Source organism: Rhinichthys klamathensis, unplaced genomic scaffold (genome assembly GCF_029890125.1).
Source record: "Rhinichthys klamathensis goyatoka isolate OS25496 unplaced genomic scaffold, OSU_Roscu_1.1 h1tg000159l_1, whole genome shotgun sequence".
NCBI classification, from domain to species: domain Eukaryota; kingdom Metazoa; phylum Chordata; class Actinopteri; order Cypriniformes; family Leuciscidae; genus Rhinichthys; species Rhinichthys klamathensis.
The window spans coordinates 1,237,501-1,260,000 of record NW_026606693.1 but is presented as its reverse complement, the minus strand read 5'-3'; the positions used below and the strand labels follow the sequence as shown (position 1 = coordinate 1,260,000).

At 37.0% G+C, this 22,500-nt stretch overlaps 2 protein-coding genes across 2 annotated transcripts in view; one reads left to right on the top strand and one right to left on the bottom strand.

Moving 5' to 3' along the window:
- The window catches only part of LOC130091087 (NACHT, LRR and PYD domains-containing protein 12-like), a 287,371-nt gene that overhangs the window by 34,198 nt on the left and 230,673 nt on the right, over positions 1-22,500 (top strand). The window lies entirely within an intron of this gene.
- Positions 1-22,500, bottom strand: part of clstn2b (calsyntenin 2b) — a 77,640-nt gene that overhangs the window by 35,447 nt on the left and 19,693 nt on the right. The window contains exons 3-7 of the mRNA XM_056258783.1: positions 19,682-19,877; positions 10,822-11,030; positions 10,601-10,750; positions 3,074-3,259; positions 1-241 (exon numbers count right to left, since the gene is read on the bottom strand). The exon at positions 1-241 is cut by the window's left edge and continues 17 nt beyond it. Of these exons, the coding sequence (XP_056114758.1) occupies positions 1-241; positions 3,074-3,259; positions 10,601-10,750; positions 10,822-11,030; positions 19,682-19,877 (982 nt within the window). The remainder of the gene's footprint in view (positions 242-3,073; positions 3,260-10,600; positions 10,751-10,821; positions 11,031-19,681; positions 19,878-22,500) is intronic.

The window sequence follows — 22,500 nt, the reverse complement described above, 5'->3', positions numbered from 1 at the left end:
CAGAGCAGCGTTTCTTTCTCAGCCCTCTGTCCTGGACTCGGCCCGTGCTTCATCCATGTTGTTATGGTGAACTGGTCGGTTAGATTCTGCGGGACGACCCAGTCTGGGATCTTAGCAGCTTGACGACCATCAAACCGGTATGTGAGGTCACTATCCCGACCGCTTTCCGTCACGAGAGTCGCCGTCCAATTAAAAATGCCGCTGGGGGCCGGAAGAAGATCTGTGCTGCCTGATGAAGCTCCTGGTGTGTGATCAGTGAGTTCAGAGATGAAATCATCATTGAGACACAGATCACAGGCGAAAGTCTCTGATTGGTTAAATGAGTCTTGTTTGTCTATTAATGTAAGCAAAACAGTTTGCATGTATTTTTACTGTACGAAAACAGAACTCAGTGAATCCAGACATCATATTTAAAGGTGAAGCAAACAAATCTGTGACACATTTTAAATATTTAGGAATAATAATAGACCAACACCTGTCTTTTTAAGAAGGGTTAAAAATAATGTTACATTTAATTTAAATAGTTTTAAAAACATCAGGCACCAGCTTTCTCAATCAGCGGCACTACTTTTTTGTACATACTTTGATTCTCCCTCACTTGTCGTATTGTATAACAACTTGGTCACAGGCAGGTGCAACTACACTTAAGCCTGTGTACTCCCTTCATAAACAAATTATGAACGTGCTAGACAAAAAACCAAGGGACTATCATCATTGTACTATCTTGAAAAGGTAACATTTTTAGAATTTTAATAATTTTGTATTTTATACTGATGTATGCCTGTACAAAATTATTCATAATCTTGCTCCCCCTCCTCTTAAAGGGATAGTTCACTTTGAAATGAATTTTTGAAATGTTTTAGCTTACCTCAAGGGCATCCAAGATGTAGGTGTCTTTGTGTCCACAGTAATTTCAATTTTGATATTTTTAGGTCAAACCGTTCTTGTCTGTCAGTCATATAATGCAGGTCTATGGTCACCACCTCAAAGAGCATGCACAGAGAAGTCCAAATTAAACATGATTTAATGACTCGTAAATGTAAGTACACATTGATGGCCTAAGACACGAAACGAGCGGTTTGTGTGAGAAAACGAACAGTATTTATATCGTTTTTTACCTATTGTAAACACAGCCACGTCCAAGTGATCTGAGGTCGCCGGCGCTTCGGTCTTTTCCGGAAAGCACCGGAAGTGAAACCTCGTGCGTGTACGTCACTCATACAATTGTTTTATTTTTATTTTTTTGGAATTCTTTTCTTTTACGACGGTTTAAACATCCCGGATAAGCGCAAATTAGTACCCTTTTAATTAGCCGTCTTACCTACAATCTCTGCTCTGTGTAAACAATGAGTGACGTACACACGCGAGAGATCACTTCCGGCGCTTTCCGGAAAAGACCGAAGCGCCGGCGACCTCAGATCACTTGGACGTGGCTGTGTTTACAATAGGTAAAAAACGATATAAATACTGTTCGTTTTCTCACACAAACCGCTCGTTTCGTGTCTTAGGCCATCAATGTGTACTTACATTTACGAGTCATTAAATCATGTTTAATTTGGACTTCTCTGTGCATGCTCTTTGAGGTGGTGACCATAGACCTGCATTATATGACTGACAGACAAGAACGGTTTGACCTAAAAATATCAAAATTGAAAATACTGTGGACACAAAGACACCTACATCTTGGATGCCCTTGAGGTAACCTAAAACATTTCAAAAATTAATTTCAAAGTGAACTATCCCTTTAAGGGATGCCTGGCCCATAACGGAAGTGCCGGTAGGACTAGAGCATCTGCTAGGGGAGATTTGGTACCGCAGTATAGAAAAACAGCCTTTGGCCAAAAAGCTTTTCAGTTAGAGTTGTGGGGATATGAAATTCCTTACCCATAAACATCCGAAGCATTGATAGCTTCACAATTTTTAAAAACAAGCTTAAGTACGGCTACTATCAGAACAAATCTGCAAACACTAATGACTGTGTTGTAAAATGATCTGTTTTTATATACTGATTTTGTAAATCTTACATGGACATATGTATTGTGATGGTTTATGTGGTGTATATGTAATATTGTATGTTATTTTATTTGTGTACCTGCCCAGGGACAGCAGATGTAAATTAGCTTTTAGCTAACTCTGGTGTAATTACTTTTAATTGTGCATTGTCCCTGTAAAAATAAACAATAAAGTAAAGTGTGGAAGTTTAAATCTGTAATTTGACAAGTCCCTTTTACATGACTCGTGCTGACTTTGACATCCAAATGAAAAGTCTGACAGATTTTGATATTCGTACAGAATTCCATAATTAATAGGGTAATCTTTCTCTATTACAGCAAAACGAAAATTGAACATACACACTGTAAAAAAAAGTTGCTGCCTTAAATTTTTAAGTGCAATCATCTTAGATGTTTAAGTCATTTCAACTTAAATTACATTAAACTGACTTTAAAAAATGAGATGAATCTTGTATTACAATTTTTTTTAAATGTCTTACCTTATTTTGATAAGTTAAAGCAATGTGAAAACATGTTGTCATAACAACAATCTATCCATCCATCCATCTGTCATCCATCTGTATATTTATCTATCTATCCATCCATCCATCCTTTTATTTAATTTATATATACCGGTATATTAGTCATTTTAGGAGTAGAAATCTTAAGATGACTTTATGTTAACTTTTGCTTTGTGTAGGATATCGTTACCATACCATTAATTTGAACATAATTTATGACACCATTAATTTGTTAATTAATGAACCCCCTAGACTTTAACCCAGTGGACGCTGACATGAGTCGTGTGAAAATGACCGTTAGTCTTCTTGAGGATCTGTGATATGAACTCAATATCTGTGTTTTACAGCTAAATTTGTAGTTTCTCAATACAATCCCTCTAATATGGATGAAGTCTTGGAAGAAATTACACTGATAATGATCCTGTACTGAGACACATACCTATTCTAGGACAAGGGTGGATGTTTTGTCTGACTAGTTTAGCCCTCGGGCACATTTTGTAATTAAACCGGCCCAAGAGAAATGAGGAAACGTGCAATGGAATAAATAGCTGTTAATCATACCGCAGAGCTTCTGTGAGGATCTCTCAGAGTACGACTGTCTGTCACAGCCTCCTCCATCACCACTGCTTTCCAGGTCCACTGTGGTCCTAATCCAGGACACAGATCCCTCACATGTCTCCAGGTGCAGCTTGGGAAATAACAGCTTACTGCCAGTTCCTGGTTCATAGTCGACAAGCTGGTTCCAGCCTGGAAAGAAAGAACGTTGGGAAATGCTTTGATAAGCAGCTTAAGTAACAGAAAGAGCGATGGCAGGAAAACATTACAGTTAACATCACTGAGCTGGAAAATGAAGAGATATAGAGGTCACAGTGTTTCCCAGACTTCAACACGATTAACAACTCAATTTTTCCTAAACATGTCTGAGACATAACCTGCATTTTAAATACCACTCAAAGAGAATACAACCTGCTGTTGTGTGCATTAGTCAAAACATTCAGAAAAGAAGTTAAAACTTAGTGACACAAATACTCCGGCGGTATCATGATATAGGGATGGTGTCAGATGGTAATTTCTTAAGCCATTAAGATTACCATTGTATATAGTGTCCAAAAAACCGTGCTACTGTTTTGTACTTCTTTGCATTGCCAGCTAAATCATAATAGACAACTGTGTTAAAGTCAAACAAGCGCTGTTCATAATCCATTTTACTTCTGTAATCTGATGTATTTTAGTATATTCAACAAGAAAAAAGGCCTAATTTAACAAATTTTATTGTGTCCAAGTTCACTTAAATAGGTCAAATTGAAATTTACTTAATTCATTTTTGTTGCGACTGCATGAATCATTTTTGTTGCATGCACTGTGTTGGATTTTTAGTTCCCAGCATTGTTTTGCATAGGACTGATTTGTTAGAGTAAATGTTGAAATTAAGTGTTAATTCTTGAAAGGGAAAGGCCTATTTGTGTTTAATGTTCTATTATGTTGGACATTTAAAATATACACTACCGTTCAAAAGTTTGGGGTCAGTGAGAATTTTATTTTTATTTTTTGGAGGAAAGAAATCAACACTTTTATTTATCAAGGAATAATTAATTTGATCGAAAGTGACAGTAAAGACATTTATAATGTTACAAAAGATTCTAACCCTAACCCTATTCATCAAAGAATCCAAAAAAAAAAAAAAAAAAAACTGTACAACTGACAGACCAACAACTGTTTCAACATTGATAATAATAATAAATGTTTCTTGAGCATCAAATCCTCATATTATACTGATTTGTGAAGGATCATTTGACACTGAAGACACTGACACTGGTGATGCTGAAAATTCAGCTTTGATCACAGGAATAAATTACACTTTACTATATATTCACACAGAAAACAGCTGATTTACACTGGAATAATATTTAATACTATAACTGATTTTTGTTGTATTTTTAATCAAATAAGCGCAGCCATGGTTAGCAGAAGAGAATTCTTTTAAAAGTATTTAAAATCGTACCGAACCCAAACTTTTGAACGGTAGTGTATATTTTTTGTGGTTACCATTGTGTGGAAGAGCTTGTGGTTAGGTTGTAGGATGGTTAAATCATAACTATGGCGTTTGTTGCTTCGTTCAATAAACACAGCTTTGCTAATGTCAGAGCAGTGACAAACAAAAAATGATTTTTTTTATTAAGGTAAATCAAATTCATATAGGCACTTGCCTTGAAAATGTTAGTAAAATCAAAAGATTTTACAAAAGAATCAAATTTATTCACTTTAATTTTAAGTAACTAATTTCAGACATTTACCTTTAAAAAATTGCAAAAACTTAAGTAAACTTACTTTATTACGTAATATACACCGTGTATATATATAAATTAAAGTGTATATAAAGTAATAACTAATATAAAGTCTGATCACTAAGTAACAGCACACATCTTGATTTGAGGAATCATTCATGTCTAAAGCACAAATATGACAAGTAAAAAGGTTAATGTGATTGAATAAGGCCCTATGTTTGTTTTTAATGAAGAAGAATAGTATAATTCGTATTTAAAATATATTTGAGGTTTGTTACCCAGAGCTCTTGTTGTGTTTGGCGAGATATTACATTGTATTCAGGCTGTATTGTGTTTAATGAATTCTATAGCCAGTGGTTATTTAACATGATGTTATGGGTGAAATATTAAAACGGCGGACAGTATTAAATGGATTATGTAAACATGTATTCACAAACAGACCACACAAAATTTTAGCTCACACTTTGAACTGTTGGGTTAGAGAATATGGAGCTGAAAATGATTGTTTTTATGCTTGGAGTGAGCCTAAAGGTAATGATAAAATGCTGTGTGTAGACGGTGCATGTCCACCCCTGCTGAATTATTTACCCTTGCTTATGAGACACAACGGGGAGCTGTTTACTTCTCTTTCTCCTTCATGCTTTTATGTCAGATGTGAAAAAATGGCCTTTACTCAAGTTGTCATCATCCAGTGGGCTGGAAAGAAGTGGCCTGAAGCTTCGACCGAATGTGAGTGTGTGTCTGTGTGTGTGTGTGTTCAGTGTCTCCAAACACACCTGAGGGACAATCACATCAGAGACGCATCAAAGTGCATTCTGGGAGACACAGTCCAGACCAAAGTTTACTTGACTTTATCCGTTGGGAATTGATTGGATGGTGAAAAAGGCAGTTGAAGTGGAGGGGAAAAAAGAGGGTTTGATTATGTCAGCTGACAAAAAAAGTTGTTTCAGTGGGGAAAGCAAGTTATTGCATTGGTTCAAAGAAACTTTTTTGCCTTTGGGAACAACATGCGAAGATAAAAGTGCACAATAAGACCAGGGACATGTATTAAAACGATGAAATATCTGTTCTTATTTACTCACCCTCATGTTGTTCCAACGCAGCATGATATTTTAAAGAACGTTGACTTTCATTGAATAGAAGAAAAACAAGTTTTCCACAAAAGAAAGAAAGTCATAATTTTGGAATGAAATGAGGTTGAGTAAATGATGAACTATCCCTTTAAAGGAAAACTCCGGCGCAAAATGAACCTTTGGTCTAATAAAACATTGGTACCTAGTCAACCGTTCTCTGAGATTTGTTTTCATGATAATCTAATGTAAAGAGTTTTATCTCTAAAAACTGTTTAGCGTATAACACTAGTAATGGGGGCATTTAATAAGTAAAAAGAAATCGCTTCGTGTATCGCTTCGTGTACTACTCAAACCACGAACGACGTGCTAAGTGAGCTGAACTGTATGAAGTTCAGTGAACTTCTGAACTGTATGAATGGCGTTCGTGGTTTGACTAGTCGAGACTGTTTTCCAAAGATGGCTCCTGTCTGTATACACGAAGTGGACTGTCTTTATAAAATATCTTCTTATTAAACGGTCTGTACACTTACAAAGTTCTCAATGCTTCGTTTTGCATGTAGGGACCCTCATTATGTTACTGTGTTAGTGTGGGGCTATTTTGAGCCTTGTTAGTGGTATTAACTAGCGATTTCTTTTTACTTATTATATGCCCCCATTACTAGTGTTATACGCTAAACAGTTTTTAGAGATAAAACTCTTTACATTCGATTATCATGAAAACAAATCTCAGAGAACGGTTGACTAGGTACCAATGTTTTATTAGACCAAAGGTTCATTTTGCGCCGGAGTTCTCCTTTAAGCTTATAAATAGGTTCAATGTTGACTTGTAAGAGGTTCTATTTTCATATCCATATTCACAGTTTTCATTAAATCTGAGGTTGTTTTCACAGTTTGATTGTTTGATATGATCTAGAATTTGATTCTTCATAATTTTGTCCTCATAGCAGGTCTATTTTCACATTGTATTATGTGTCTCAAAACCACAGTATGTTGATCAGCGAGTTTTACTTTCCAATTTAAGTAGCAATGGCTGTTTTACCACTACAGGAAACGACTCATACGGAGAAGATACCAAAAATGGAAAGCGATTTTAAACATAATTGTATGCTTTTGTTTAATTTTACTTCTCAACATGCACAGAATTAAAGGCGTCTGTCTGCTCGTGTCAGTGTAAAGACTGCGAGAGAATGCAAGCTGCTTAGCGAAGGCAATTTCTGCAGAGACAAGCAGCAATGAGAAATGCATTATACAATATTAGGCAAAATACATGATACTGATAGGAGTTGACTTCCATGAACTAGGTCAGATTGCTTTTATACTAAAGCTTATTGGAGTTTGCATGAACCCTATACGAATGAACCCAATGCAAACATCAAACTAACTTGTTTTGCATTAAAGGGGTCATGAAATGAGAAATCAAATTTTCCTTGAGGTTTTGACAAATAAGAGGTCATCACATTATAAGAATATCCTGAAAGTTTCAGAACTGAAAACGTTCTTATTAGTCCAAAATCAGCTTTTATTGTTACCAGGCCCAGCGAACAACTCATTCTGGAATGTGTCTCTCTTTATGACGTAATAAGGTAGTGAAAGACCGCCTAGGGTAGTAGTGAAAGACCAAAGATCATCAACTTTGGCCCCGCCCACTGGCGTTAATGAGATGAGGAAGAGAGAAGAGCACAGGGTTACTCACTAGACTAAAATAACATTACCTTCCAAATCGGATCCTAATGCTGGGAATGTGGTTGTTTAATTTCAACAGTGTGAATGTCTCAGTTGAGCATTATTTACTTGTATTCGGTACATTTCACTGGATTCTTTGGTAAATCAGTCCGCAAACTCGGCGCAGGCTTTGCAGACTTTTACCATATGGACGTGACAGTATTATTGCCACAACATGTAAGTAACCCTGGTCATTCTAATGCCTGATCTGTGACCAGACATTTCTGATGTAATGATTTATACATTCAGATGTTCTTTGTCCTGTCAGTAAATCAAACCAGTGACTAAACGGTCAACTTCACATTATTTCTGTGTAAATAATCTGTTATTGATTGAATTATATATAGAAAGCGATCAAAGAACACTCCGTTTACAATAGCTGTTGCTGTCAATCAACACTTGCGCCAAAGCTCCCGTAATAATCAACGAATCTCTCATTTACATTGCGTTTGCACTGTTAGATATGAAGAAAGCATTCGTTAGTGTGCAAAAATCGAGTTGCAATGACGAGATCGCTGCATACATGTCTGTGATCGGCTATGCTCAACACTGCAACCTTTCATGCAACGATTATTGTATAATTTCAATTTCAATTTCAATATAATGCCATAGATCTAATTGCATTGCTATAATTATCACTTTCCACGAGTAGTTAACATTAAGAGCAGTAATAGTAGAAACGTGCAAAAAGTTTTCGAGATAGTTCCACATGTAATTCTAGCTATTTATGCAACGCTGTTGGCCAATCACAGCAGTGGGCGGTTACACTTAAGTCTCAGCAGACACGCCCCTTCAAACAGAGGCTAAAATCAGGGTAGGAAAATGCCTTTTATTTCTAAATTATGACAATTTTTTAAATAAAAATCATACTAACATTATAAGTGCAACCCAGGAAACATTATGAAACAATAAAACAATGCAGTACATGACCCCTTTAATAATTACAGCCATAATCAATAAAAATGTCCTAAGAAGAAACAAAAATGCAATTGAAATTCAACAAAATTCGGTCAATGCTAATAGTGAAACATTAACTGCATCAGGCAAACGGCGTATGTTTTGTGAAATTAGTTTATAAAACCAGCCTAATTTACATAAAAAGTGTTTGCATTGAAAATAATTGCAATTACTTAAAGAGGCAATTATGCCCTTTTACAAAGTCTTGATTTTGTTTTTGGGCTCTACTAGAATATGTTTTCATTCTTGAATGTTCAAAAAACACCTTATTTTCCCCATATTCTCCATTGTTGCAGCTCCTCTCTTCTCTGTCTGTCAGTAACGCTCTGTTTAGTTCATGTCTCTATGAACCCCCTCATTCTGAAAAGCGCAATGTGCTCTGATTGGTCGGCTGGATCAGTATATTGTGATTGGTCAAGCGCTTCGAGTGTGTTTCACAAATGTCACGCCCCTTACCATAACTGCGAGTTTCAACACACTACTAACTAACTCAACCAGGCTCCGCCCCTTTATTTTTGCATATGCATTGGGTTGGAATTATTTAAATGAGGAATATTTTGACGTGTTCGTTCCCATAAGAAACTCAAGACTACTATGGAGGCGTTTCAGGGAGTTCAGGAACAGTGACACTGATACAGAGAATAACTCCCAAGTGTCTTTGTGCTTTGTAACTTTTCAGACCTTTTTCATGCTCAAACAGCAACACTAAAGAAAGATGAACATGTAAAAAAGCATAATTGGTCTTCTTTAATTTAAATGCGGTTTACAAGGATGAGGACATATTTGTGCTAAAATAAAGTTTAATTGGATGCATAGCCTTGAACATCAACAAAATAATAAATGGGGAAGCATATTTTCTTCTCATTTAAATGTTGCTTTATGTCATTTGTTATTTTATTTAGTCTTTCCCCGCTGTCAGCGATCCAGTTGAGCGCTGCTGCGTTAGACACAAAGCACGTCTAGCTGTAGTAAAAAAGATACCAGGAGCTTTAAAAGAACCACATAATGCATCAGCCTGGCCATCATATGAAAGTGTGTGTGTGTTAATTCTGATGTAAGCCTCCTGCTGCAATTGAAAGCATAAAAGAAAGCACAAACCTACTAGAAAAAGACGGAGAGAGAGAGAGAGAGAGAGAGACGGGAGGAGGTCAACACTATATTGAGTTTAAAAGCAAACAAAAATAGCTTCAAGGGAAAAGAAAGAGATGGACAGAAAGTCACAGGAAATTTAAAGCGTTTGTGGGTGTGTGTAATTGAGTCAGCTGAATCTGGATTGCTGTCATGCACGGATCACAGGAAACGTCTGGATTTACATTCTCAGAACTGTATTTTCTGTGTTTACCCCTCAGTTGTATACTAAATTCAATGGATTCTTTGTGCATTTGAGTGTTGAATATGCATCTCATTCCCAGATTGACTTAAGTGTGAATTTAATTATTTACATTGATTTATGAAGCAAGTAAACATGCACATACACACTAGTAACAGTATGAAGCATAGTCTTACAAACTCAGACGCTCTCCTAAACTGTCCTTTTTTCTAGTAATATGAGTCTTGATACATTTCAGAGAATTTGGATGATTAATTTCAATGAACCAGTTCAACCAAATGATTCACAGATTTGAATCTGAAGGGTCTGTCTGAGTCACCAACCTCAGTTTGTTTAGCTTATTATTAAACATGCAGTTTCTGAGCACATTTATATGAAATAGGTTATATAATAATAGAGTATGACATCATTTTTAAATGTTTTTGTTAATTGAAATAAAGCTGAAATCAAATCAGATATAAATATTATTTGAAAAAAACTTTAACTTAATAAGCAAATTCAACTTACTGAAATAAAAAAAGTTGAAGTACCAAAATTAGTCTGTACAAAAAAAAAAACTGAAATTAGGGAATTAGCTTCCTCGAAAAGTCCATTACGTCTGATAACTTGTAAGTATGACTTTGTTCCCAGATGGACCACTGCATCCCGATTTCCAGAAATTGTGTAAAGCTATATTTCAAGTGCAAAATGCATCTGAGACCAAAACATATTGAAATCTTACCCTGCCATCCAGGCTTGCAGACGGGTTTCACATGTATGTGTACGACAGCGTCCTGCGCCGCTCTCTTCTGACCGCAGTCGAACGCTGTCACGCGGATTTTATAATGTGACTTTTGATCAAAGCTCAGACTCTCTGTGTTCCTGATGTTACCTGCACACAAACACAGACATTTAAATACAGAAGACAGCAAAGTGAATGCATGTGTGTGAGTGTGTGCTAACCGTTGCGGTCTATAGCGAAGGCCGTGTCGTGAGAGGTGATCTGGTAGTTGCAGATCTGGCTGTACTGTGGAGAACAGTCCTGGTCTGACGCCTGAACCTGCAGAATACTGTCAAACACTTTCCCCTCCGCCACCGAGCCGTGATACTCCAGCTGACCGAACACTGGGGGAAACTCGTTCACATCTCCCACTTGCACATGCACCGCAGCCCTGAGAGAGAGAAAGAGGCTTTTATTTTGCTTCATGTTTCGGGATGCATGATATATCGGCCCCCATATCGGTATCGGCAGATGTATGTTGATTTTTAATGTTATCGTTATCGTTAAGAAAATTTGGCCGAAATGTTAAAGCAGATAAATAATGGAATATTTCCTTCAACCGAGACATTTCAGATGCGCACTGTTCGCCATGATGGTTTTTAATTGCCTGAAATATGATGGGTTATGAAATATGATGGGTCTGTAAAATAGACTACATAAAATTATAATGAGAATGGTTGGGACATGGCTTTTAATGGTGATACTTTTGTTATTGTTATAAAAAAAATGACCTAAAAATTTGAATTTAGATTTATCGGCCAATATATCGGTTATCGGCTTTCAAGTATAAAGAATTATCGGTTATCGGTATCGGCCAAAATGTTCAAATCGTGCATCCCTATGCATGTTCTCAATTATGGTTCATTTAAGCATCAATTTCTGTCTCAGATGTTTCTATTACATGTTTGATTCTATTGCAGGATTTATTAGTGTTGAATTGGCTTCTTTTTGGTCACACTTTAGATTAGGCTCCAATTCTCACTATTAACTATGACTTTTGCCTCAATAAACTCCTAATACTGCTAAGTTTATGTATAATTTATGTTGTTGTAGAATGTAGGATGTAGAATATGATCATCATTAATATGTGCTTTATAAGTACTAATAAGCAAGTGTCATAGTAATATGCATGCTAATAAGCAACTAGTTAATATGAGAATTGGACCCTAAACTAGTGTGTTAAAAAAGTGTTATCGTTTTATAAATATATATGGCCTAGGAAAAGTGACATCTGTACCCATATTCAAATATTATTTAAAAAATGTGTTAGTAGTTGTGCTTGGATGCAGTTGTTTTATTTGTGATAAAGCAATGAAACATGCCAGATAAAACATATCAAATAAAAAATGTATCCGCCTCAATTCAGAGTAAGTTTTTTTATGCGCATTTTTAGAATTTAAGAGCATTTTGGCGCTTCCATCCAGGGTTTTTTATGCAAAATCCCAAAATGTGCATAAAATAGGTGGATGGAAACATGGCAACAAGAATGTAAAAAAAAAAAGATATCAGGACATGTCTTCTGTAGAGCAGATTTAACTTATTTCTCTAAATTTCCTTCTCCACAGATTTTTATAAACCCATTAAAATTGTGACTTTGTCAGGGTGTGTTTATCAGGAATGGAGCATTTTAATTTGTGATTTGACTGGAACGTAGCATGATGGCGCGCCACAGATTTGATGGCTGAGTTAAATGTGTATTTGTAGGGGGCCTGAAATGAAAAACAGCAACTGCAGTGCATTTAAATAACATCTTTCAGGTTGACAGTCACAATCCTTCAATAAATTTTAAATCCCAAATGGTCTCTCAAGGACTGCTGCTTTAAAGAAAAACGATTTTTGATTTTTCTTTTTAGTAGACAGTCTACTAATAATTGAATGACTACTAGTTGACATTAAGTTGCAAAGTTGCTTATAGTTAGTAGAATGCCTAAAGTGGACTATCGAAATAAAGTGTAAATGACGCATTGAGTGAAATAGTTTTCCTATCTTTGTGATACTTGTGTTTGTGATTATATTAATTTATGAGAACTGATTTATGGTCCGGATCTGAACTAATTATTGCGCTGTGTTTTAAAGGAGACACACGTCCTGAAGTCTTTTCTCAAGAGAAAACTCTCCAAAAGATCCATTCATTCTCCATCACTGTCCAGGAGAAACAGTGAGATCTCCTTTGTGATTTCACTCTCCTGCAGGTCATTATAAAGTCTTAGGGGAGAGAAAGATATTTTAAAAAAAGAAAATAAAAGTGCCTCAAGGTATCCTCACGGCCAGTTCTGACACACTTTTGCAAACTGAAAATACCAAAATAACAAGCTTACATCATTCATGTCAAAGACAGCGTAAAAAGTGAGCAATACTTTGCAAAGGGCAACAGCTTCTGACAAATGACAGGATTATAAACACCCCTGATAATCTGTTGTAATGTTAAAAACCAGAACATACGCAGACACACATTAATGCGTTAGGGATGAAATCTATAGTAAAGCAGTGTGATTTTGCAGCTTTACTGCCCTTTAGAGTCTAATATCTCACTTTAATCCTTTATCCGTGCGTGCGTGTGTGTGTGTGTGGGTGTGTGTGTAGTATATGAGATCAGAGCTGTCAGAGCCAGATAGAGTAATCCTGTCCGGATTAAAGAGATACAGAGTAATGAGGAAGGTCCCTCTCTCTACTCTTCTCTTCTCCACGATTTCCACTTTTATCATAAATCTTGTTTTTCTCTGGCTCATTCGCATATGTCTTTAGAAGTGTTATTTTGTTTCAAAGGACTCGGGTTTAGCTCACTGCATTAGCTCTATTAGAGCATCTTTATATGGATATCTGCAGGTAAATATAGCATCGGCTCAGTGTTTGTTTGCAGCTTTCAGGTCTGCAGGTAAACAGGTTCATTAGCATGCGCTCTAAAAAGCTTTTAATGCCTCAAGGTCAGTCACCTGATGATTACAGCCAGGACTAAGATGAAAAAAAAAACTTGATATTTGAGTGGCTGTTTAGTTCAGTATCCTGTACAGTTATGGTAAAAAATTATATGTATTCAGTGGATGTATTCATAGAGATGCACAGATGTATCAGCCAATTTTTGATCAATTTAAAACCATCGGCAGTTTGGCTATAGCATGAAAAAGCCATATATAACATACATATAAATAGCTTATTAATTAACTGATCCTAAAATTTGATCCTTTACCACCTCTATTTGACAACAGCTCATTTGAATCACATTCAATTACCATCACTAGTCCTATAAAAATCCATTTTGTAGTTGTATATCGTCCCCCAGGTCAACTTGGCAGTTTTTTGGAGGAGCTTGATGTGCTACTCTCATCCTTCCCAGAAGATGGTACTCCTCTTGTAATTCTTGGAGACTTCAACATCCACCTAGAAAAACCTCAGGCTGCTGATTTCCACACCCTGCTTGCATCTTTCGACCTCAAACGAGTATCTACTGTGGCTACTCACAAATCAGGTAACCAATTGGACCTCATCTACACGCGCTACTGCTCTACGGACAATACACTGGTCACTCCACTGCACACCTCAGATCACTTCCTCCTCACTCTCAACCTCAACCTGCCTCAGAACACAACACACACTCCTCCACAGGTCACCTTTCGACGAAACCTACGCTCACTTTCACCCTCTCACCTATCCTCTTTGGTCTCATCCACACTTCCTCCACCTGATCAGCTCTCAACACTTGATACTAACTGTGCAACTGATACTCTTTTCTCCACTTTAACATCCTGCTTGGACAACTTCTGTCCCCTTTCCTCCAGGCCAGCCCGCGCCACACCCTCTGCCCCCTGGTTAACTGATATTCTTCGCGAACATCGTACTAAACTCAGGGGTGCAGAGAGAAAGTGGCGCAAATCGAAAGATTCGACAGACCTGGGTCTTTATCAATCCCTTCTCTCTTCCTTCTCTGCTAATATCTCTACTGCTAAAATGGCTTACTATCACAACAAAATTTTCAATTCTTCTGACTCTCGCATGCTTTTCAAAACCTTCTCCTCTCTTCTTAACCCTCCTCCTCCTCCTCCTTCATCAACCCTAACAGCTGACGATTTTGCCACATTCTTCATAGAAAAAACAACCACCATCAGCGGCCAATTTACCAATCCACAAACTGACACACACATTTTACCAACAAACGCACACATTCTACCCTCATTCTCTCTACTTTCAGAGGCGGAAGTCTCTAAACTCCTCCTTTCCAATCGCCCTACTACCTGTCCGCTTGATCCTATCCCCACTAATCTACTTCAAGCCATTTCTTCCTCAGTTGTACCCACACTCACGCACATCATAAACACCTCTCTTCACACTGGTACCTTTCCCACAGCTTTTAAGCAGGCTCGAGTAACCCCACTGCTTAAGAAACCCAATCTAAATCCAGCACATCTAACAAGTTACAGACCGGTATCTCTTCTTCCATTTGTCGCGAAAACACTTGAACGAGTTGTTTTCAACCAGATCTCCTCCTTTCTTACACAGAACAACCTCTTGGACGACAATCAGTCTGGTTTCAAAAGCGGACACTCAACTGAGACTGCCCTGCTCTCAGTAATTGAAGCTCTGAGACTGGCAAGAGCAGCTTCCAAATCCTCAGTCCTCATCCTGCTGGATCTGTCTGCTGCTTTTGACACAGTTAACCACCAGATCCTCCTGTCAATCCTAAAGATGAAGGGCATCTCGGGAACTGCACTCCAATGGTTCGAGTCTTACCTCTCAGGTAGGTCCTTTAGGGTGTCGTGGAGAGGTGTGGCGTCTAAGACCCAACATCTAGCTACTGGGGTCTAGCTACTACCTCTCATTCCAGCCTGACGATCCGACGGTAGCTGCTCGTATCTCAGCCTGCCTGACAGACATCTCTGGCTGGATGAAGGACCACCACCTTCAACTAAACCTTGCGAAGACAGAGCTACTTGTGGTCCCGGCCAACCCAACACTTCATCACAACTTCTCCATTCAGCTAGGCTCGTCATCCATAACTCCATCAAGGTCAGCTAAGAACCTTGGGGTTGTAATTGATGATCAGTTGAAATTCACAGACCACATTGCTAGAACTGCCCGGTCCTGCAGATTTGCCTTGCACAACATTAGGAGGATCAGGCCCTTCCTTACAGAGCATGCCACACAACTCCTTGTCCAAGCACTTGTTTTATCCAGACTGGACTATTGTAATGCTCTCCTGGCTGGTCTTCCAGCTTGCTCTGTCAAACCTCTACAATTGATCCAGAATGCTGCAGCCAGAGTAGTCTTCAATGAGCCGAAGAGAGCACACGTCACTCCTCTCCTCACACAATTGCACTGGTTGCCAGTTGCCGCTCGCATTAAATTCAAGGCACTGACGTTTGCCTACAGAACAACCACTGGCACTGCTCCCTCTTACCTAAACTCATTACTTCAGACTTATGTGCCATCCAGAAACCTGCGCTCTGCTAGCGAATGTCGTCTTGTGGTACCATCTCAAAGAGGTACAAAATCTCTTTCTCGGACCTTTACCATGGCTGTTCCCTGTTGGTGGAATGATCTGCCTAACTCAACCAGAGCTTCTGAGTCAGTAGCCACTTTCAAGAAACTGCTGAAGACATATCTTTTTCGGCAGCACTTGATTCAGAAGAATTAACACTTTCTCTTCTCTTCTATTCTATTAAAAAAAAAAACTGCACTAAAATTAAACTGAGAGGGGTTATAGCACTTACGTATTGTTGTCCTACTGTTAGTTTAACTGCTTCTATTGTTCTCATTTGTAAGTCGCTTTGGATAAAAGCGTCTGCTAAATGAATAAATGTAAATGTAAATGTAACTGTGTGAAGAGTTGTGTAATGTCTTATAGTGGGGGAAAAGTATTTTTTTGTGTGGTTATTTTGCTTAAATAAATGGATCGGTAACGCTTTAGATTACAGCCCGGAAAGTACTGCGTAATTAAAGCAATTTTACAGCATAACCTTCGGTAATTATAGTGTAGGCCTACCTATAACGTACTTACAATATAAGTATAAGGGAACAATATTTTAAGTTTGGGGAATAAAGGGGTAACAACCAGGAGAATTAAAAAAAATATTTATACTGTATAGAACTAAGGGGAACTTATTCTACTATTATGATACAACAATCTTTCACTTGGGAGCAATTTAGCAAGAACATACACTGCGTACCTTTTTGAAATAATGGTGAACCAATACATAGGCTTTTTAAAAATTACAGGGTACATATCTATGCATTTATAAAGTAATCTTTTTAACAAAAGTGCACTGAAAACGAAAACTATTGCAACTTTTGCTTAAATATTGGGGAAAGATACTCTTGTTTCATGTAGTGGTGCTAGTTGTTACCCCCTTGTTCCATGCAGTTACAGGGTAAGTACAATAAAAATGCATACACAATCTTATATCACTGACTCGGAAACCTTTATTTATTTACAAGCACCATTTACCCTGTAACCACATGAAACCGGATATATTTCCCAGTATTTAAAAAAGTTGCAATAGTCTTAGCTTTTATTGCCTTGAAACATGTAAGCCCAAACTTAAACATCTGCACTTTTGCTATCAAAAAAAAAAAGAAAAGAAAAAAGAAAAGTATAAATGCATAGATATGTACCCTGTCATTTAAAAAAAGTCTATACAGAATGTATTGGTACACAATTATTACAAAAAGGTACACAGTGTATGTTCTCGCTAAATTGCTCCCAAATGTAAGATTGTTGTATCATAATAGTAAAATAAGTTCCCCTTAGTTCTATAATACTTACAGTATAAATATTTTTTTTAATTCGTTACCCCTTTATTCCCCAAACTTTACATATTGTTCCCTTATACTTACATGTAAGTACTTTATAGGTACACTATAATTACCTAAAGTTACTCTGTAAATTCCTCTTAATTACACAGTACTTTCCGGGCTGTAATCTAAAGCGTTACCAATGGATCAAATCCACGTTCAATGAAAATGATTTAAAGAAGCAGCAGTAAACTAGTAAACCTTAAAGGGGGGGTGAAACACACAGTTTCAGTCAATCTCATGTTAATCTTGAGTACCTATAGAGTAATATTGCATCTGTCATATCTCCAAAAAGTCTTTAGTTTTATTATATTTATAAAAGAAAGATAGGCTGTACCGAGTCTTTCCGGAAAAAGCCGAGCGGGTGGAGGCGTGCCATGTGGGCGGAGCTAACACGCCGAAAGATAGACACACACAGATTACAGATATTTGAAGCAGTTTTACTCACCGCCTGCGGTTCCAACGCAAGACCGTTATGGTTTCCGAAACTTGTGACAACCAGGAAGGAGTATTTTGAGAACAGAAATACTCAATCAAACGTACAACTTAATTTTTGAAACTTTGTCCATGTTAAGCATGGGAATCCAACTCTATAACAGTGTAAAAAACTCACTATGCATGAAATAGCATTTCACCCCCCCCCCCCCCCCCCCCCCCTTTAATACATGTGTTTTTGAACTTCGATATTTCAAAACATGATCAAAACAGTAATCTATTTTAATGACAAAAGTTCAAATAAGCGAGTGACAAATATCGTTATCGGAATTGGTCAATGTTAAAATCGGTATCCGTATCTCCCAAAAAATCCTATTGGTACATTCCTAGTAGATTTTGGGATAGCACATTAAAAATAAACTCTGGATGGAAACACCAAGATGCGCATACATTTTAAAAATGTGCATAAAAAAAGTATGCGCTTGAATTGAGGCAGATCATTTTTTATCCGATAAAAAGACATACGCATAAACTACGACGGAAACACATTTACCAAATAAATCTCTTGATGTGCAACAAAAAACAGAGGATGTGAGTGTGTTACTGGACTAAGCAGTGGATCAGTTTCACTGCACAGAATCTCAGATGTTGGTTTGATCATTCTGGAGAATGATTTGGTTTAATTCCCTCCCAGAAGCGTCTCACATGATTGCGTTCCCAAACATCAGCATCCGAACGCCAGATAGCATGACAGTGTTTATTGTGTTTCATCTGCGCGCTCTGAGACACAAGTCATTTATGGTGGAGGGAAAAAGAGCCACGGTTTCTTCCCTGATTGCACTTCCATTTTTAGCATTAATATTTTGTGCCAATTTTTGTTCTCTTGAACACATGAGCTTTATTCTCAAATGTTTTATGCGATATTCCATATTTCCGCCTACGTTAAATTTGCAACTTTGGATGGAAACATAGATGCCCGATTACTAGATTAAATATGGCTTTTTTATTGAAGATTATTGAGTCTGAACACTGACTGACTGCCAATAAAGGTTAGAACGCTACAGACCTATTAGAATTATATGAATTCATAAATGTTATATTTAATAAAATATGTTTTCATTGTTGCGCCTTTTCAATCATATAGATATACTTCTGTATAAAAGTAAATAAGTATTTAATTTTATTCAGCAAGGATGCATTGAATATCTTTATTAATAAATAAATGCTGTTCTTTTGATAATTCTATTAATCAAAGAATCCAAAAATAAATGTATCAGTTTTAAAATATGAAGCAGCACAACTGTTTTAAACATTGATAATAATAACGACCTTTTCTTCTGCAGCAAATCATCATATCAGAAAGATTTCTGAAGGATCATGTGACACTGAAGTAATGATGCTGAAAATTCAGCTTTGATTACAGGAATAAATTACATTAAAAATATATATTAACATAGTTATTTTAAATTACAATAATATTTCAAAACATTACTGTTTGTACTATTGTTGACTAAACGCAGCCTCGGTGAGCAGAAGAGACTACTTTCAAAAACTTAAATTGCCAAACCCAAACCTTTGAATGGTTGTGTATAAATATATATTTAAAAAGTTTCAACTACCCATTAGCAGGTACAGGCAACCTCCAAAAGAGGAGAAAATAAAAATCTTCAAAAGAAGAAACTGTGAGTAACAGAGAGAGGTGAGTCAAGCACGGATGAATCATTTGAGAAATAGTTCACAGTGTTGCTTTCAAAAACATTCTCTCACAAATATGAATCACACTGAGTTGGAGAACACGCATTGATTTAAACACACACTGACTTGTGTGATCTCTTCTCCCCGCGTCCCTCCGGCCCCGTGCCGCAGTCATGTGCCTGAATGATGAAGGTGAAGTCTCTGTGGCTCTCGCAGTCGACCGGTCCCCGTGCCCGCAGCTGGCCTTCTCCTGACGTGCTGTTCAGGACCACGGCCACGAACGGAGCGCTGAGACCCTGCACGTGAAAGCCACAGATTTCACCTACACACAGAGACAAGACCACAGATTAGGACTTTCATTTCATCAGCCTCTCTGTCTGTAATCTCTGGACTGTTGCTCGTTTTAATCCCACAGTGACAGCTTTAGAGAAGATCTAAAGGGGGCAAATTCTTAACTTTTGCAGCTTTTTATTGTTTTTCTACCCTTGAAATGTCAGTATAAATGGACATACACTGAAGTAAGCCTCTTGCAGAACCTGATTTCATGTTCCTAGATCATTAACATCTCTGTTGATCCTGGAACAACTTTCCAATCAGATTTGAGGGACACGTTTACAGTCAAGTTTAGGCTTACAGTCGGGGTTTGGTGCTTCTAGTGTTATTCACCTGTCATTTCCCCCATCATGTATGGGTAGTAGGGGTAGGTTTAGGGATAGGGAAATGAATAGGACAACATTTTTGGACAGGAATGCTGTTCAAAATATGTTGACCCATAAACGTGTTTAACTCACTGAGGCTGCATTTATTTAATCAAAATACAGTAAAAACATTCATATTGTTAAATATATTCAAAACACTAAACACAGTTCTCTACATTAGACAACTCACTTAAAACTAACAGCTCTTGTTTCATTTGCCACAATCATTTACTGATGACCAATGATCATGTATGAAAACACTTATACATAAACATCAGTGTTTTGAGAAAGAATGAAATTATTCTTTACCCCCTTGCATTTCTGTTTTTAGTGTAAATATGTATGTGTATATATATTTACATATGCATGTATTTTTACACATATATGTAAATAGTATACACACACACACATCAGTTGTGCATACATACTGTATATAGTGTATTTGTGCACATACTACATGTACTTGTGACACACTCCTGTAACTCCACTGCACACTAAACAAGCAAAAGACACAAAGTTACATTTTTCAAATATGTGTGTATTATTGTGTATGTGGCTAATCATTTTATGTTTGTGTGTATAGAGTTACTACACAAAAATAGCATTTTTAGAAGAATTAAAATAGTTGTGAAAGAAGTGTTTGCTTTTGCAAAGAGATGTCTGATGTTTTGCATGTTGTGTGTGTGTGTTTTGTGGTTTTGTGTGTAGAGTTTTGAGAAATGGAGCCAAAGTTTCAAAAACTGTGTGTAAGCATTTTTGAAAAACTGTATTATAAAGTTTGGGGTAAGTACAGAAAAAAATACTTTAGGATTTCTATTTAAAACATTTTGTTTGTTCTTTTGAACCTTCTATTATCTGTTTTCAACATTGATAATAAGAACCACTATTAATAATTGAGCAACAATAACTGATAATTGAGCAACAAATCAGCACGAAGACTGGAGTAATGATGCTAAAAATCCAGCTTTGCCATTACAGGAATAAATTACATTTTAAAATATATTCATATAGAAAACAGTTAGCCTATTTTAAATAATATTTCACAATATTACAGTTTTTACTGTATTTTTTTTATCAAATAAATGCTGCCTTGGTGAGGAGAAAAGATTTATTAAACATTAAACAAGTCCTCATGGTGATGTCATTTGACTTTGGCTAGTAAGAAACCACCCACAATACCCTAGCAACACCTTAGCAACCCCCGAAAGACCATATAAATGGACATCAAGATGCTCACAGCCACCCACAACACCCTAGAATTGTGCAGGCGAGTTTTACACCCTGACTTTTTGTTAAATCTAGTTATTCTTGTGAGTGTGTGTGTGTGTGTGTGTGTGTGTGTGTGTGTGTGTGTGTGTGTGTGTGTGTGTGTGTGTGTGTGTGTGTGTGTGTGTGTGTGTGTGTTGTGAGTAAAACAGCACTGCTGTCCGACACCGATAAGAGTATTCTCCATCTCTCCTCTCTTTCATCTTCAGAATAATCCCACATTCACCACGTATACAAAACAACAGAGAGAGAAAGTGCGAAAGAGTGAGATGCGGCAAAAAGCAGCAATCCCTTTGTTGAATAATATTTCTAAATCTTTCACTGGCTATCTTTGTGCATGTGCGAGTACAAAAGACTAAAAATGAATAATAGTGCATTCATGCATATGAAAAAAAGTTACTTTCAGAATGTGTTGATATTTTGTATTATTTTAGCTTCATTTTTATCAAAATGTTGTGATGCACTGATGTAGTGAGAGGGCATACTCTTGCATTTAGCCTGCGCTGTTTTTTAACGTGTTTTTATAAATGTGAATTTTGTTTCATTCTGTTTTGTTCCATCTTGCTGTTTTTAATGCATGTGTGAATGGCCCTTTCTGTGACAAATTGCTTATGCTTCTCTATTGTGTGAGTTTTGCTTTGGATAAAAGCATCTGCTAAATGCAGAAATGTAAATGTAAGTGAGGGATGTTTTCACAAAATCCAATCATAAGCTGTCAGAGGAGATGCATTAATACTAATCATAAACAGCAGTCTGTCTCGGCTGACCACTTGTGATTGTATCACCTGAGATGAATGTTAAGTACGAGTCATTTATTGCAAAATAAACCCAGATAGGGTGACTTGACCAGTCTTGTATCATGCTGAGGGGGGTTATTTTGCAATAAAGAAGGGAAACTGGACATTATCTTGCCAAATAAATAAATAAATGGACTTGAAATATTGATTTGAGTTGAAATTATTTTATTATGAGAGAAGAAAG